The sequence below is a fragment of the Callorhinus ursinus genome, unplaced genomic scaffold, assembly GCF_003265705.2.
Source record: "Callorhinus ursinus isolate GAN/ISIS: 27379988/994484 unplaced genomic scaffold, GSC_fseal_2.0 scaffold58, whole genome shotgun sequence".
Lineage (NCBI taxonomy): Eukaryota > Metazoa > Chordata > Mammalia > Carnivora > Otariidae > Callorhinus > Callorhinus ursinus.
The window spans coordinates 1,163,197-1,182,346 of record NW_027397120.1 but is presented as its reverse complement, the minus strand read 5'-3'; the positions used below and the strand labels follow the sequence as shown (position 1 = coordinate 1,182,346).

Below are 19,150 nucleotides of genomic sequence, written 5' to 3'. Positions count from 1 at the left end.
TTAACTTCCTAAAACTGAAATTTCTAGATGGACTAAAATACCATAAAGTCAAAAGATACAGGAACCTATCTGTAACATGTTTTGAGACATAAGGTTACTATCTATGATGAATGACTACAAATAGACTTTTTTAAATTAAAGAATCCAATAGAAAAGTGGGCAAGGGGCAGTCCCCAGAAGGGGAAAGCTGACAGCGGTCAGCAGGATGGAGGCTCAGCCTGCTTGGGAGCTGTGGGGGTGACGCCATCAACCAGCCACTCAGCAGGGCCGCGTGGGACAGACTGTGGGGACAGCGGTTGCTACAGCATGGGGAAGTAGCTCTTTAAGTTAAAAATGCGAATTTCTTTGAGCTTTTGGTAATTTGTGCTTTGATAGCAGCAGTCCGATCACAAACACCGACACACAGAGACACACGTCTGTGGATTGCACTGTCCTCTGCAAGGTGACTGTGTACCAGTGAAAGCCAGCCCCGCGTGTCCTCCCCAACAAATGGCTGCGTCAGGCTCTGTCCCTGCGCAGAAGGGCTGTGGCCAGCAGGACGCGGGACACAACAGGGCGCCACCCACTCACCTTGTTTCCCACCCTGCCCCTGGTCCTTGCTCTCAGCAGAGGACTGGGTGTCTGGGAAGTCTTCCTCCTCTGTGTTTTGTACAGATAGTAAAATGTAGCTGGGAACTTCTTTCCAAGTAATGTACCTTTATACTAAAAAAAAAAAATTAAGTTGCATGTCTGACTTTAAAAAACACCTACTAAATTTACATGTGTTCTTCTCTTCCTGTTGGAATAATGTTTAGGAGAGTCCTCATTATGTAAAAGTGGGCCAGCTCCCGCCCTCCCCTCTGCCTGCCCCCCTCCCCCCGCCTGTGGTATTAAGCGTCTTCTAAGTCTCAGGCATGTGATGACCAGACAGGCCCTGGTAATCCACTTAGAGGTGCCATGGCAGCGGAGACCGTTGCAGGCACAGTCTAGGTAAGCGCTACATTGATCCCACCAGACTCCAGCTGGAGGAGCCCCTGGTGGGAGGTGTTCAGCACCTGCCTCACCTTCCCCTCCCCATCCCTGCACGTGCCCTGTCTTCCCCTCTGCCCAACTTTCTGACACCCTAAGGGGCATGCCTCCTCAGAGGAAGGTACACAGACACATGCAGACAGAAGCACAAATAAACACAGGTGCAGACAAAGGCGCATTCAGGTACATGCACACAGAGATAGACGGGCACAGGTGCGCGCGCAGAGATAGACGGGCACAGGTGCGCGCGCAGAGATAGACGGGCACAGGTGCGCGCGCAGAGATACACGGGCACAGGTGCGCGCGCACAGAGATAGACACGTGCAGACAGAAGCACAAATACAGGTGCAGACATAGGCGCATTCAGGTACATGCACACAGAGATAGATGGGCACAGGTGCGCACGCACAGAGGTAGACGGGCACGTGCAGACAGAAGCACAAATACACACAGGTGCAGACAGGCGCATTCAGGTACATGCACACAGAGATACACGGGCACAGGTGCGCGCGCACAGAGACGCGGGCACAGATGCGCGCACACACAGATACACGGGCACAGGTGCGCACACACAGGTGCACTCGGGTATATGCACACACAGATACGCGGGCACAGGTGCGCGGGCACAGGTGCGCACAGAGATATGCAGGAACAGGCACAGACAAGTCCTGACACAGGAGCACACATTTACATGTACACACAGGTACTGACACAGGTGCACGTAGGCACAGGTGTAAGCACACGGGTGTGTGCGCGCACACACACACACACACACACACACAGGTCTAAAGCTCCCTGAGGTGGGAAGAGATCAGTCTGGTCCTCAGACTTCATCCCTGAAAGCGGGGGGAACGTTCGAGATCTCTCACACTCCTCTCCACCTGCGGTCCCGTGGATGCTGCAGGTTTTCACTTGGAATCACAGTGTGCTGTATACAAAAAAGTCAACTTTGAAGTACTTCTCTTGGGTTTCAACATTTATTTGTGCGGGTTCGTGATGTCATTGATCTAAGAGCCGTGACTTTATGACACAGGCTCTGCAAGGACCCGACTCCTCCTTCCCCCCACCACTTGTCAGTTGTGGAGGAGTGCTTACGCATTAGCTTGAAACTCAGCAATCGAAAATATAGTGGCGTCCACTGGAGAGACTTGGGGCCCATCGTAGTTTTCTGTCTGTTGTGAGGAACGGAACTTCGGGCAGGGATCACCTTCCAGGCCCACCTGGCATCCCCGTGCCCGGCACCTCTGCACCCTGCCCCCCTGCCCTCCCACAGCCAGTGGCCGGCCGAGCCCAAGGCGGGAGTGGGTGGAGCGTGGCCTCCTCAGGACAGCCACTGATGCGCCTCCTCACAGAGGAAGGACGAGCCCAGTTCCCCCCGGGCGCGCGCTTTGTGTGAACGGCAGTGTCCCCTCGGATTCCTAGAAACATCTTGTATTTTCCCAGGTGGACTCAAAGATTCCCTTTGCCACGGATTTGATAGATAATGAGAAAATGCCAGTGAATCCGTCTGGAAAAATGAGGCCAAGCAAAGAGAAGTCGTCAGAAGCAAGTAAAGACAAGAGATTGGTACCTGGGATCCAAGTTCCACAGCCCTCTGCAGACACTCACCGCACCAGTGCTCATGGGCAGCAAAGGAGGGCCTGGCCACCCCCGCGGCAGGCTCCGAGGAGAGGAAGGGGGAGGGCGGGTCCCTGCCCTTCCACGCAGGGAAGAGCAGCTGCTGGGGGCCTGGCATCTCTGTTGTTTCCTGTGTTCGCGCTTCAGGGGTGTGCTTGCTCAGACCCGATGCTGACCTAGCGTCTGCCCCCTGGGAATGCCCGTCGAGCCCCTCACAGATCCCCAGCTGCTGCGAGGCCGCTGTCTGTGTGTGTGTGTGCATGTGTGTGCGTGCGCGCGTGTGTGCACAAGCGCGCGTGTGTGCGTGTGCGTGCTTGTGTGCGCGCATGCTTGTGTGTGCGTGTGCGCGTTCATGTGTGCGCGCGCGTGTGTGCATTTTGCCAAAGAACCGATGTCTTTGCACACAAGACGCTAATGCTGTGATTCTGCTCTTCTGCACCCCGCAGCCCCTCCCAGGCATGCTGGGAGAGCCACGGGCGTCAGGGGGCACTGCTGGAAGGCCCTGGGGCTTCAGCACCATCTCCTGGGTCCCTCTTGTTCCCTAGCGGCTCCCTTCTGATCTGCACCAGCCCCGCCTTGGGCGCCGAAAGCCTGAGTGGAAGGGAGCTGTGGGCGTGGCTGGGGGACTCCCAGGCTCGCAGGAGGACCGGCCTGGCCACCTGGCCTCTGCACCTGCTGGCCCTGCCCACCACTGTGTGTTTCAGCGCTCTGGAGACCAAGCGTGGTTTGAGAGGCCTGGAGGAAGGTCGTCATGGTGTGACATGTGAACAGCAAAGGGCTGTTCTCTTCTGGGGAGTCATTCCTCCTTCATGCCTAGGACACTTGGGGACAGTTTTATAGGTCTGCACACTGGATGAACCCCCAGCCATGTGGAATGGTTTAGATGAACATGGGCAGCAAATGTCTCCTCACAGCTCATGAGCGTCACTGTCAGGAAGCCCCTGGCCTCCAACCACCCTGTAGACAGGGCTTTACCGAGAACCAGGGTTGGAAGTGCGGACACTTGGATTCTGTGTGGAGCAGGCCTGGGGGCTGCTGGGAGGAGTGAACAAAGCCAACACAGAGCCTGCTGCCGGTGTGGGGCTGGGGTCTTCTGGGAGGCCCTGGCTGAGGGGAGACGGCTATGTTCCCAGCAGACTCACCTCAGACTCCACGGCCAGCGCACATGCTGGGGCACTGCCACCCTCCCACACACCCTTCCAGAATGCTCTGCTGTTCTGAGCGTCCTTGTTTTAAAAGCAAAGAATATATATGAGCCCAAAGCCCTGATGTTGGCAGAGAAAGTACATCTAAAATCCTAATTTAATACAACCTGTTTAAGGATTTATTACAACTGTGTATTTCCTTTGAAAACAAAGACCTTCGGGTGGAGCAAGATGGCGGAGGAGTAGGAGACCTGGATTTCGTCTGGTCTCAGGAATTCAGCTGAATAGGGATCAAACCATTCTGAGCACCTACGAACTCAACAGGAGATCGAAGAAGAGAGTAGCAACAACTCTCTGAACAGAGAAGCGACCACTTACTGGAAGGTAGGACGTGCGGAGAAGTGAATCCGAAGCGATATTCGGGAGGATAGACGGCGGGGGAGGGGGCCTCCGTCGGCCGCTTCTGGCAAGTGACAGAGCCGCGGAGCACAAAATCGGAACTTTTAGAAGTCGGCTCCGCTGAGGGACGTCACTCCAGTGGCTAAGCGGGGGGTGGAACCCTCGCGGGACAGTGTGGTCTCAGGACCCTCGGGGTCACAGAAAGACCGGGGGTGCCTGAGTGCGGCAGAGCTCCCAGGGATCGGAGCCGGGAAGCCGGCTGCAGAGACGGAGCAGAGTCGCGGGCTCTCAGCTCGGGGTGGCCATAAACTGTGATCCGCGGCACAGTCGGGCCACTGCTCCTCCAGCAGGGACCCCACAGGCGGCAGATCCGGGGAGACTCCCCTTCCTCCCCCGGGAGGAGCGGCGCGGGAGCGCACCGCAGGGATCTGCTGGGTTTGGAGACTCCACACGGGGTCGGGTGCCAGAGATAGAAACGCTCGGTCACAGGCCGGGTGAGCACGGAGTGCGGCCGGAGACCAGGGGACACGGGAGCGACTGCTTTTCTCTGGGGGCGCACTGAGGAGCGGGACCCCGAGTTCTCAGCTCCTCCGGGCGGAGATTGGGAGGCCACCATTTTCACCCTGGTCCTCCAAGGCTGTACCGAGAGCTTGCAGGGAACAAAAGCTCCCGAGAGCAAACCGGAGCAGCTTGCTCAGCCCGGACCGACAAGGGCGGGGCAATTCCACCTCCAGCAAAGACATTTGGGAACCACGGCAACAGGCCCCTCCCCCAGAAGATCAGCACAAACAGCCAGCAAGCCAAGACCAAGTTTACCGATCAAGGAGAATGGGAGAACTCCAGCGCTAGGGGAATACTGCACATAGAATTCATGGCTTTTTTACCATGATTCTTTAGTTTTTCAAAGTTAATTTTTTTAACTGTTTTTTTTGAATTTTCTTTTTCCCTTTTTCAACCAACATCTTATCAATCGTTTTTTAAAAAAACATTTTTTAATTTTCATTTTGAGAGTCATATTTTATCCCTTCATAGTAGTTACCCTTATTTTTGGCATATATATAAAAGTTGTTCTCTCTTTAAAATTTTGAGATACATTTTCTTCTAACAGATCAAAATATACCCTAAATCACTAGTGTATGGCTTTGTTCTTGTCTCCTACCTGATCACATTCTCTCCCTTTTTTTTCTTTTCTTTTTTTTTTTAAATCTTTCTTTTTTCAAACAACTTCTTATCTTATCAATTCCTTTTATAAAATCCTTAATAATTTTTATCTTTACAGTCATCTTCCATCCCTTCATTGTATCAACCCTTATTTTGTACATATATAAGTCTTTCTTCCTTTAAAATTTTAGGAGGCACTTTCTTCTAACAGACCAAAATACGCCCAAAATCTAGTGTGTGGCACTGATCTATGCACTAGCCTGATCATATTTGATCATATTCTGTTTTTTTTTGTTTTGTTCTGTTTTTGTTTGTTTTTCTCTTTTTCTTTTTTTTTTTCTCTTTTTTCTTTCTTTCCCTTTCTTTTCCCCTGGTTTCAGGTCTTTTCTGATTTGTATAGAGTATATTTGCTGGGGACGTTGTTAATCTGTTAGCATTTTGTTCTCTCATTCATCTATTCTCCTCTGGACAAAATGACAAGATGAAAAAATCACCTCAGCAAAGAGAACAAGAGATAGAACCGTCAGCCAGGGACCTACTCAATATGGACATTATTAGTACGATGTCAGACCTAGAGTTCAGAGTCATGACTTTAAAGATACTAGCTGGGCTTGAAAAAAGCTTGGAAGTTATTAGAGAAACCCTTTCTGGAGAAATAAAAGAACTAAAATCTAACCAAGCCGAAATCAAAAAGGCTATTAATGAGGTGCAATAAAAAATGGGGGCACTAACTGCTAGGATAAATGAGGCAGAAGAGAGCATCAGTGATATAGAAGACCAAATGATGGAAAATAAAGGGGCTGAGAAAAAGAGAGATAAACAACTACTGGATCACGAGGGCAGAATTCGAGAGATAAGCGATACGATAAGACGAAACAACATTAGAATAATTGGGATCCCAGAAGAAGAAGAAAGAGAGACAGGGGCAGAAGGTATATTGGAGCAAATAATAGCAGAGAACTTCCCTAATGTGGGGAAGGAAACAGGCATCAAAATCCAGGAGGCACAGAGAACCCCTCTCAAAATCAGTAAAAATAGGTCAACACCCCGACATCTAATAGTAAAACTTACGAGTCTCAGAGACAAAGAGAAAATCCTGAAAGCAGCTCGGGAGAAGAGATATGTAACCTACAATGGTAGAAACATTAGATTGGCAACAGACCTATCCACAGAGACCTGTCAGGCCAGAAAGGACTGGCATGATATCTTCAGAGCACTAAATGAGAAAAATATGCAGCCAAGAATACTATATCCAGCTAGGCTGTCACTGAAAAAAAAAGGAGAGATAAAAAGCTTCCAGGACAAACAAAAACTAAAGGAATTTGCAAACACGAAACCAGCCCTCCAAGAAATATTGAAAGGGGTCCTCTAAGCAAAGAGAGACCCTGAAAGCAGCATAGACCAGAAAGGAACACAGACAATATACAGTCACAGTCACCTTAGAGGCAATACAATGGCACTAAATTCATGTCTTTCAATAGTTACCCTGAATGTAAATGGGCTCAATGCCCCAATCAAAAGACACAGGCTATCAGATTGGATTAAAAAACAAGACCCATCAATATGCTGTCTGCAAGAGACTCATTTTAGACCCAAAGACACCCCCAGATTGAAAGTGAGGGGGTGGAAAACCATTTACCATGCTAAAGGACACCAAAAGAAAGCTGGGGTGGCAATCCTTATATCAGACAAATTAGATTTTAAAACAAATACTGGAATAAGAGATGAGGAAGGACACTATATCCTACTTAAAGGGTCTATCCAACAAGAAGATCTAACAATTGTAAATATCTATGCCCCGAACATGGGAGCAGCCAATTATATAAGGCAATTAATAACAAAAGCAAAGAAACACATTGACAACAATACGGGGGACTTTAACACCCCCCTGACTGAAATGGACAGATCATCTAAGCAAAAAATCAACAAGGAAATAAAGCCTTTAAATGACACACTGGACCAAATGGACTTCACAGACATATTCAGAACATTCCATCCCAAAGCAGCAGAATACACATTCTTCTCTAGTGCCCATGGAACATTCTCCAGAATTGATCACATCCTAGGTCACAAATCAGGTCTCAACCGGTACCAAAAGTTTGGGATTATTCCCTGCATATTTTCAGACCATAATGCTTTGAACCTAGAACTCAATCACAAGAAGAAAGTAAGAAAGAACTCAAATACATGGAGGCTAAAGAGTATCCTACTAAAGAACGAATGGGTCAACCAGGAAATTAAAGAAGAATTTAAAAAATTCATGGAAACCAATGAAAATGAAAACACAACTGTTCAAAATCTTTGGGATACAGTAAAGGCAGTTGTGAGAGGAAAGTATATAGCAATACAAGCCTTTCTCAAGAAACAAGAAAGGTCTCAAATACACAACCTAACCCTACACCTAAAGGAGCCAGAGAAAAAACAGCAAATAAAGCCTAAACCCAGGAGGAGAAGAGAAATAATAAAGATCAGAGCAGAAATCAAATGAAATAGAAACCAAAAGAACCGTAGAACAGATCAACGAAACTAGGAGCTGGTTCTTTGAAAGAATTAACAAGATTGATAAACCCCTGGCCAGACTTATCAAAAAGAAAAGAGAAATGACCCAAATCAACAAAATCATGAATGAAAGAGGAGAGATCACAACCAACACCAAAGAAATACAAACAATTATAAGAACATATTATGAGCAACTCTATGCCAGCAAATTAGATAACCAGGAAGAAATGGGTGCATTCCCAGAGATGTATCAACTATCAAAATTGAACCAGGAAGAAATAGAAAACCTGAACAGACCTATAACCACTGAGGAAATTGAAGCAGTCATCAAAAATCTCCCAACAAACAAAAGTCCAGGGCCAGATGGCTTCCCAGGGGAATTCTATCAGACATTTAAAGAAGAATTAATACCTATTCTCCTGAAACTGTTCCAAAAGATAGAAATGGAAGGAAAACTCCCAAACTCATTTTATGAGGCCACCATGACCTTGATCCCCAAACAAGACAAAGACCCCATCAAAAAGGAGAATTACAGACCAATATCCTTGATGAACATGGATGCAAAAATTCTCACCAAAATACTAGCCAATAGGATCCAACAGTACATTAAAAGGATTATTCACCATGACCAAGTGGGATTTATCCCTGGGCTGCAAGGTTGGTTCAACTTCTGCAAATCAATCAACGTGATACAATACATTAAGAAAAGAAAGAACAAGAATCATATGATCCTCTCAATAGACGCAGAAAAAGCATTTGACAAAGTACAGCATCCTTTCTTTTTCTTTTAAGGTTTTATTGTTATGGTAATCACCATACATTACATCATTAGTTCTTGATGTAGTGTTCCATGATTCATTCTTTGTGCATAACACCCAGTGCTCCACGCAGAATGTGCCCTCTTTAATACCCATCACCAGGCTAACCCATCCCCCCACCCCCCTCCCCCCTAGAACCCTCAGTTTGTTTTTCAGAGTCCATCGTCTCTCATGGTTCGTCTCCTCCTCTGACTTACTCCCCTTCATTCTTCCCCTCCTGCTATCTTCCTCTTTTTCTTTTTTCTTAACATATGTTGCATTATTTGTTTCAGAAGTACAGATCTGTGATTCAACAGTCTTGCACAATTCACAGCGCTCACCATAGCACATACCCTCCCCAATGTCTATCACCCAGCCACCCCATCCCTCCCACCCCCCACCACTCTCCAGCAACCCTCAGTTTGTTTCCTGACATTAAGAATTCCTCATATCAGTGAGGTCATATGATACATGTCTTTCTCTGATTAACTTATTTCACTCAGCATAACACCCTCCAGTTCCATCCACGTCGTTGCAAATGGCAAGATCTCATTCTTTTTGATGGCCGCATAATATTCCATTGTGTATATATACCACCTCTTCTTTATCCATTCATCTGTCGATGGACATCTTGGCTCTTTCCACAGTTTGGCTATTGTGGACATTGCTGCTATAAACATTGGGGTGCACGTACCCCTTCGGATCCCTACATTTGTATCTTTGGGGTAAATACCCAGAAGGATAGTGTACAGCATCCTTTCTTGATCAAAATTCTTCAGAGTATACGGATGGAGGGTACATACCTCAATATCATAAAAGCCATCTATGAAAAACCTACAGCGAATATCATTTTCAGTGGGCAAAAGCTGAGAGCTTTTCCCCTAAGGTCAGGAACGCGGCAGGGATGTCCACTATCACCACTGCTATTCAACATAGTATTAGAAGTCCTAGCCACAGCAATCAGACAACAAAAAGAAATCAAATGCATCCAAATCAGCAAGGAGGAAGTCAAACTCTCACTCTTTGCAGATGATATGATACTGTCTGTGGAAAACCCAAAAGACTTCACCCCAAAACTGCTAGAACTCATACAGGAATTCAGTCAAGTAGCAGGATATAAAATCAATGCACAGAAATCAGTGCCATTCCTATACACCAAGCACAAGACAGAAGAGAGACAAATCAAGGAGTTGATCCCATTGACAATTGCACCCAAAACCATAAGATACCTAGGAATAAATTTAACCAGAGAGGCAAGGGATCTGTACTCAGAAAACTATAAAATCCTCATGAAAGAAATTGAGGAAGACACAAAGAAATGGAAAAACGTTCCATGTTCATGGATTGGAAGAACAAACACTATGAAGATGTCAATGCTACCTAGAGCAATCTATACATTCAATGCAATCCCCATCAAAATACCATCCACTTTTTTCAAAGAAATGGAACAAATAATCCTAAAATTTGTATGGAACCAGAAGAGACCCCGAATAGCCAGAGGAATATTGAAAAAGAAAACCAAAGCTGGCAGCATCATGATTCCAGACTTCCAGCTCTATTACAAAGCTGTCATCATCAAGACAGTATGGTACTGGCACAAAGACAGACTCATAGATCAATGGAACAGAATCAAGAGCCCAGAAATGGACCCTCAACTCTATGGTCAACTCATCTTTGACAAAGCAGGAAAGAATGTCCAATGGAAAAAAGACAGTCTCTTCAACAAATGGTATTAGGAAAATTGGACAGCCACATGCAGAAGAATGAAACTGGACCATTTCCTTACACCACACACAAAAATAGACTCCAAATGGTTGAAAGACCTAAATGTGAGGCAGGAGTCCATCAAAATCCTAAAGGAGAACACAGGCAGCAACCTCTTCGACCTCAGCCGCAGCAACTTCTTCCTAGACACATCGCCAAGGGCAAGGGAAGCAAGGGCAAAAATGAACTATTGGGATTTCATCAAGATAAAAAGCTTTTGCACAGCAAAAGAAACAGTCCACAAAATCAGAAGACAACCGACAGAATGGGAGAAAATATTTGCAAATGACATATCAGATAAAGGGCTAGTATCCAAAATCTATAAAGAACTTATCAAACTCAACACCCAAAGAACAAATAATCCAATCAAGAAATGGGCAGAAGACATGAACAGACATTTTTCCAAAGAAGACATCCAAACGGCCAACAGACACATGAAAAAGTGCTCAACATTGCTCAGCATCAGGGAAATCCAAATTAAAACCTCAGTGAGATACCACCTCACACCAGTCAGAATGGCTAAAATTAACAAGTCAGGAAATGACAGATGTTGGCGGGGATGTGGAGAAAGGGGAACCCTCCTACGCTGTTGGTGGGAATGCAAGCTGGGGCAACCCCTCTGGTAAACAGTATGGAGGTTCCTCAAACAGTTGAAAATAGAGCTACCATACGATCCAGCAATTGCACTACTGGGTATTTACCCCAAAGATACAAATGTAGGCATCCGAAGGGGTACGTGCACCCCAATGTTTATAGCAGCAATGTCCACAATAGCCGAACTGTGGAAAGAGCCAAGATGTCCATCGACAGATGAATGGATAAAGAAGAGGTGGTATATATACACAATGGAATATTATGCAGCCATCAAAAGGAATGAGATCTTGCCATTTGCAACGACGTGGATGGAACTGGAGGGTGTTATGCTGAGTGAAATAAGTCAATCAGAGAAAGACATGTATCATATGACCTCACTGATATGAGGAATTCTTAATGTCAGGAAACAAACTGAGGGTTGCTGGAGTGGTGGGGGGTGGGAGGGAGGGGGTGGCTGGGTGATAGACATTGGGGAGGGTATGTGCTGTGGTGAGCGCTGTGAATTGTGCAAGACTGCTGAATCACAGATCTGTACTTCTGAAACAAATCATGCAATATATGTTAAAAAAAAAAAAGAAGATAGCAGGAGGGGAAAAATGAAGGGGAGTAAGTCAGAGGAGGAGACGAACCATGAGAGACGATGGACTCTGAAAAACAAATGAGGGTTCTAGAGGGGAGGGGGGTGGGGGGATGGGTTAGCCCGGTGATGGGTATTAAAGAGGGCACGTTCTGCGTGGAGCACTGGGTGTTAGGCACAAACAATGAATCATGGAACACTACATCAAGAACTAATGATGTAATGTATGGTGATTAACATAACAATACAAAAATTAAAAAGAAAGTGGGGCACAGGGCTGGCTTCCTGAAAAAAAAAAAAAGACCTTCCCCATCATGTGGCTTTCTGTGCATTGTCCTGAATGTGTCATTTCTTACCTGGATTTGAAGTTTAAAACATAGTGTGTTCTCACAGCTTCTAACCATCTGGGCCTGTCTGAGCTGCTGCCTGGAGGGAGAGCCGGTGGCCTCTCATGGCCTCTCATGGCCCCACCATCACTGCGTTGTCACCATGTCGTGACAGCCCCTGAGCCGCGGGACTCTAGTGTGGCCTGGAGGAAAAAGGAAAATTCTCTCTCCCGTGTTGGAAGAGGAGTTTCTGAGACTCGACTCCATGTGTAAAACCCTTTCCTTTACCCTTTGTTTCCTCAGGGGCATCTAGAAGAACACCTAAAACAGCACATTCAGAAAGTACAGAAACGCAGAAAAGGGTTTCAGGGGATGGAGCCACTCGAGGAAAGTGGGCAGGCTGTGCAGGATTTGGAGATTGTAAGTATTTGTCGGCTGTGTGTAAAAATAAAGTGTTCTGGGGAAAATCAAAGGGAACTTGCCACGCGCGTGTTCTCTCCCATGATGGGGAGCGTTTACCGGGCCTCACGGTGAGGGTATGCCCAGGATCATGGTTAGAGGACAGGAAGGTGTTTTCGCGGCACGTGAGCCCACAGATGTGTTATGCCACCATTTGATCAGGGGGGGGCAGATAGGGACGTGTCTGTGGGGTCCTCGCCCACGCTTTGTGCCCAGCAGAGCCTGGTGGGGCCGCGAGAGGGCCTGGCCACAGCCGGGCGCGGGCTGAGCCTCCGGTGTCTGTGTGGCAGGGAGGCTGGCCTTTTCACATGCGTCCGTCCGTTCGCAGGTCCTGGTACGCACCTGCTGCTTGTGCAGAAATGACCAGGGTCATGAGAGTGATGCTGGGGTCAAGGAAGGCAGCTTTCCACCCTGAAGGAGCCATAGTTACCCACCCAGCTGGTGGAGGGAACCCGTGGTCCTCCCTAGAATGACCGAGCTCAGAGAGTCTGTGTAGGCTGACCCTGATGTTTCTGTGCCCTTGCTGCTCACGGTGCAGGAGAACATGCTTGCTCTCCCCTGCCGCCTGGGCTCTGGTCTGCAAGTCTCACCCCCGATGCAGCAGCTCAGCACTGCCTGTCGGAGGGCTCATTGTCACCTCTCTCCGTGGACCTGGGGCAGGACGGGGAAGGTGGGAGTGCAAGTGGAGGGCCTGGGCCATGTCGTGGGGACCCCCCCATCAGATTCTCCCCTCTTCTCAGAATCTTTTCCTTCCCAGCCCAGAGAACTGTACCTGCCTTCAGGTGAGATTTATTCTTCCCAAATCTATTGTCTACAGCTGTAACCGCCTCCTTAAACACCCCAAACCCTACCACGACTTCTAAACATCTGTGTCTCAAGCTTCACATTGCAGGGGAGTGAAAAGTCTGTTTGGTGTTAGGAATAACTCTGTGCTCACAAACCTAACATGAGATGGACCAGTTCCCTGAAAGACACCATCTGCCAAAGCTCATACAAGAAGGAGTAGATGATCGGAATAGATTGATATCCATTAAAGAAATTGAATCAATAATAATTTTCCACTGGGTTCACTGGTGAATTCTATCAAACATTTAAGGAAGAAATTATACCCACTCTCTATAATCTCTTCCAGAAAACATAGGCAGAGGGAAAAAATCGTAATTCATTCTATGAGGCCAGCATTACTCTAAATCAGAACAAAGGTGTTACATTGGAGGAAGACAACAGACCAATATCTCTCCTGAAAATCGATGCAAAAATCTTCAATAAAATATTAGCAAATCAAACTTAATATATAAAAAGAATTATACACCATGACCAAGTGGAATCTATCCCAGGTGTGCAAGGGTGATTCAGCATTTGAAGATCAATTTATATAATGCTAGAGAAGAAAAATAACATGATCATGTCAGTGGATGCAGAAAAAACATTTGACAAAATCCAACACCTATTTGTGATAACAGCTTTTAGCAAACTGAGAATAGAGTGGAACTTCCTCAACTTGATAAAGAACATGTACAAGAGCTACAGTGAACATCATACTTCATGGTGAGAAACTAGAAACCACCCTTTCTCCTGAAGATCAGGAACAAGGCAGGGACAACCCTTCTGAACATTCCTCTCCAGCATCATACTGGAAGTCCTAGCTTTTGCAACAAGACAAGAAAGGGAAAAGATATACAGGTTAAGAAGCTGGAGCTAAAACTGTCTTTGTTTTCAGTTGACATAATTGTCTATGTAGAAAATCCAAAAGAGGGGCGCCTGGGTGACTCAGTTGTTAGCATCTGCCTTCTGCTCAGGTCATGATCCGGGGCCCTGGGATCGAGCCCCACATTGGGCTCCCTGCTACGCGGGAGGCCTGCTTCTCCCTCTCCCACTCCCCCTGCTTGTGTTCCTTCTCTCGCTGTCTCTCTCTCTCTGTGAAATAAATAAATAAAATCTTTTTTTTAAAAAAAAGAAAATCCAAAAGAATTGACAAAAAAACTCCTACAACTAAAAAGTGGTCATGGCAAGGTTATAGGATCCAAGGTTAATATATAAAAGCCAATTGCTTACCAATATATCAGCAGATAAGTGGGATTTGAATTTAAGAGCATATCATTTACATTAGCACCAAAAAAATGGTGCTGGGTACAAATCTAACAAAATATGTACAGGATCCATATGAGAAAAACAAAACTCTGATGAGTGAAATCAAAGAAGAACTAAATGGATGAGAGGAATCCCATGTTCATGGATGGGAAGACTAGAGATTCAACACAATCCCAATCAAAATCCCAGCAAGTTATGTTGTGGGTATCGACAACCCGATGCTAACGTTTAGATGGAGAGGAGACACAGGCCCAGAATCGCCACAAACACTGAAGGTGAAGAACAAGGTTGGGGGACTGGCGTTACCCGACCTAGAGACTCCCTGTAAATCTACAGTAGTCAAGACGGTGTGGTGTTGGTGAAAAAGTAGACAAACGGGTCAACGGATCGCAGAAATGGACCCACGTAAGTACAGTCGACGGACGCTTGACGAAGGATCAATGGCGACACAGCGGAGCAAAGGTGGTCTCTTCAAGAAATGGTGCTGGAACACTTGCAAAATAAAGAATCTAGAGCCAGACCTCACACCTTCACAGAAGTTAACTCAAGACGCATCACAGACCTAAATGTGAAACGTGAAACTGCAAAACTTCTAGGAAATAAAATAGGAGAAAGTGTAGCTGACCTTGGGTTGGCAGGGAGTTTTAGATATAACACCAAAGGTATGACAGAAAAAATTGATAACCTGACTTCATTAAAATTTAAAATTTTTTCTCTGTGAAAGATGCTGTGAAAAGAATAAGACAAGCTAGAGACTTGGAGAAAATATCTGCAAAACACACATCTGATAAAGGACTGCTATCCAAAATATACAAAGAAAACAAACAACCCAGTTAAAACATGAGCCATGGATCTGAACAGACACCTCACCAAAAAAGATATAGAGATGTTAAGCATAGGAAAAGATGCTCAATATTGTATGTCAGGAGGGAATTGCAAATTAAAACAGAGATACTACTCACATGTATTAGAGTGGCGCCACTGACCACACCGGATGCTGGTGAGGATGTGGAGCAGCAAGAACTCACGTTCACTGCTGGCAGGTGCAGAATAGTGCAGGCACTTCGGAAGACAGTTTGGTGATTTATTACAAAATTGAATGTACTCTTACCTTGAGATTCAGCAATTGTGCTCCTTGGCATTTACCTGAAAGAGTTGAAAACTTAGGTCCACGCAAAAACCTGCTCATGAATGTTCATAGCAGCTTCACTCATAGTTAGCAAACCCAGGAGCAATTGAGATGTCCTTCAGTAGGTGAGTGGATAAGCAAACTGTTTATGGATCCCATGGAATATCATTGGGTCCAAAAAGGAATGAGCTATCACGCCATGAAAAGACCCGAGGGAACCTCAAATGCATATTACTAAGTGAGAGAGCCGGTCTGAGGTGACAACTGTATGACATTTTGGAAAAGGCAAAACTCTACAGATGTGGGAGGATCAGTGGTTGCCAGGAGGGAGGACAGGCGGAGCAGGGAGGATGCTCAGGCAGCAGAACCACTGTGACCACACAGTGATGGACACCTGTCACTGTCCGTCTGTCTAAACCGGTGCAATGCACAACACAAGAGTGAGCCCTGGTGGGCACTACGGACCCTGGGTGATGACAGTGGGTCCGTGTCGCTCCTGGATTGTGACAGATGTCCCAGCTGGTGGGGGATGAAGACAGCTCTACAGGAATAAAGCCTCTTCGTTTTCTGAAAAGTCTAATTTGAAACTGAAACCTGAGATTGCTGGGAGGGAATAGGGCACACGGGAAGGGCAGGAGAGAGGAACGGAGTGGACTCCTCACCGAGGGGCAGAGTGGTCTGCCATCGGGGGGGAGTGCTGTGCTCTGACCATCAGGCCAGGTGCCAGGTGCCTGCAGAGGACGGGGGATGGGGTGCCTTCACGGGTGGGGTCTCAGGCACTTTCCACGCAGCTTTTCTTGGGAAGCGACCACAGAATGCATTTCTCCAAAACAAGACAGCAGAGCAGGAAAGAGGAGTAAATGTTCTGGAAAAAGGGAAGCTGACCCAAGAGAGTGCCCGGGCGCCCCCAGACAGCCCGCTGTGCAGGCCGCCAGGCTGGAGTGCAGCCAGGAGCCTGCAGGGTGTCTCCTGGGCAGACAGAGGAGGCTGAGCGTCTGACCAAGGGGAGAGGACATTGAGGAATCCGTGACAAGTATGTCGAAGACAAAGGAAGACTTTCGAAGGAGCAGTTCTTAACCCACGAAGAACACAGGTTTCTACGGGAAAGATGTCACCGGTGGACACTTGCTGGATTGGCAGCAAGTACAGTCCGCCCATGAGCAACACAGGTGTGCCCTCCGCGGGGCGCATCGTCCCTGGGACGGCGCTGTAAATGTGATTTCCGAAGCGACCGTGTCCTCTCGTGCTGACTTTACTGGAAGAATACACACAGCATGTGCTAGTCGACTGCGGCTCTGGCCCACAGCAGGCTGTTAGTAGAGTTGGGGGGTGAACAGTTTCACGCGGAATTCAGACCGGGCAGGTTTGGACGTTGTGCGACGGTCAGATGTACTATTTACCGAGTCCGAGCGACATAAAGCTGGACGTTCATTTCGCCCCTTGTTGTGATGGGACTGTATGAGGGGACTCAGGTGCCTGGGCTGGAGGCGGGGTCCAGGTCATGCCCCAGGGAGGTAGAACTGAGGAACAGGGGGGAGCACAAAGGACGGGCCCTTCTTGGGGATGGGGTGGGCCCAGTACTGCTAAGTTCCCACTGGCCAGCCTCTCTCGGGGCAGAGGCAGGAAAGAGCCTGCTCCTTGATGCTGGCCGCTCTGTCCCACTTCCCGGGCCCAGCAGACTGGCGGGGAACTCTCTTAGGGACCCCTGGTCCTGTTGCTGTGTCTGTGGTGGGAGGGTGGCAATTGTGGCCCTGGCCACCCAGGGCAGGTGTGAGTCTCAGGTGTGACCATGGGCAGGGATGGTGAGCAGGAGAGCCTTCATCCGTCCATCACCTGGCGTTCACTCAGACAGCTGTAGGCAGAGGTCCCGGGCGGGGCCCTGGTGGGACTCCAAGAGGGGTGGTCCCTGGGCCGACCTAAGAGGCCGCCGTCCTCCACGGGCCAGAGGGCGCGCTCAGCTGCCTCCATTGCAGAGCATCCCGCGGTGAGTAGGCCCCTCGAGGAAGGCGGGCTCCGGCCGGGGGGGACAGGGTGCTGCCCGCCCCTGCATGGGTCCGTGTGTCTGCACCGGAGGCATGCTGTTGCCGCGGGCCCTGCCGGCCTGGATAACTTTACCCCCTCCCTTTCTCCCAAAAGGCTAGAAAGCTACAGGGCGAAGTGAGGAACCTGAGGCTGGGACCGACCTGGATGAGAAGCCGCCAGTTGACCGCTCTCGCTGGACACCTGCCACTCCACGCACCTGCATCTCGGCCTTGGGATATACTGTTTAACGTGAACTAGTAAGAGGAGAGATGACAGATGCTAAGGAGCGAGTATCACTTGTGCTGACCGAAAATCTTCAGACCTGAGGATTTGGTTTAGCAGCTTGTGAGCCTGCCAGGTGCCCCCTTCCAAGCGTTTGGCGGGGAGGGGGCGGGTCCGACGCCACCCCTGGGCGGTTGTTCACGGCCTCGGCTGCGTGGCTCCTTCCGAGGCTGTACAGGGTTTAAGCTGGATTAAAGGAGAGGATGCGGTAAACAAGCCACGCGGTTTTCACTCCCGTGCCCACGTCTCTGCAGATCCGGCTGACAACATGTTTTGGTGTCAGCCCCTGTCTCCCCCACCCCTGCCGCCCTGGCCACCCGTGGGACCCTCGTGTCCACTGACTCACGCGTTTCAGTTGGGGGGGTCAGAAGTCTGTGAGTCCCCTCCCTGCACCCGGCACTGCTCTTCTCCCTTGGCCTCACGCTTCCTGCTTACACACCTCTGCCCCCGGCCGCCCTTCGCAGCCCACCCTCACCCAGGCCAGTCAGACCCTGCCCGACTTACTCTCTGCAGGACCGTCTGATTGAGTGTTAAATAAATTCCAGGCCTTAACCTTGAAAATGTCCTTGATTTGACCTCAGCTCCTTGGCCTCTGGGTGGGAGGGAGGCAGTTAGACCAAGGCCTACATTGGGGTCCGGTGACCCCCCCCCCAGACCCTGGCGTGCTATTCCCGCTGCCCTTGTGAGGACGAGCACCACCTGATCGCTCACCTGGGGACCCCACACCACCTCTAGAGCTTGGCCCCTGCCCGATGCCGGGGAGGCGGGTAGACTGGCCTGGAGGGGAGGGGGCGTGGGGCAGCGGCCGCCTTCCCGGGGACACTCCCCACACCCCCATTCTCCCCTCCCTTAGCTTAGCCAGTGGTTTCTTTATCTCTTCTCCTAAGAATCGGCTGTTGGAATAACATTCTGCCATGATGTGGTGTCCCTTACTTACCGCAAGCTTGCCCGGGGATGAGTAACCCAGACTCCTACTACTTTGCAGGTGCTCAGGCTAGCTGGGGGGTCAGGTGTAGAGGCCCATCCTAGCTTGGCCCTGCTCCTGATTGGGCCTTGTGGTGGGTTACCTTGTAGATTTGGAGTGTCTGGGGTGGGGGTGCCCTCCCTGGCCCCTGACTGACCCCCTCGTGCTCCCTTCTGCTGCGTGGTCATGTCCTCCTTCCTTGGTTTCTGAGTGAGCCCCTCTGTGCCCAGTGGCCTGGACTGTCTGTCCTAGGACCTCCTTCTCTGCCCAGCAGCCCTGGGAAGGGGGAGGGAGGAGGACCTGGAGGAGGAGCCAG

The 19,150-nt window shown here is 48.8% G+C and overlaps 1 protein-coding gene across 1 annotated transcript in view; it reads left to right on the top strand.

Annotated features, from left to right (window-relative positions):
* Positions 1-18,409, top strand: part of LRRC27 (leucine rich repeat containing 27) — a 43,956-nt gene extending 25,547 nt beyond the window's left edge. Inside the window, 3 exon segments of the mRNA XM_073884721.1 lie at positions 2,452-2,589; positions 12,191-12,307; positions 17,703-18,409. Of these exon segments, the coding sequence (XP_073740822.1) occupies positions 2,452-2,589; positions 12,191-12,307; positions 17,703-17,846 (399 nt within the window). The 3' untranslated portion in view covers positions 17,847-18,409.
* Positions 18,410-19,150: the final 741 nt, after the last annotated feature.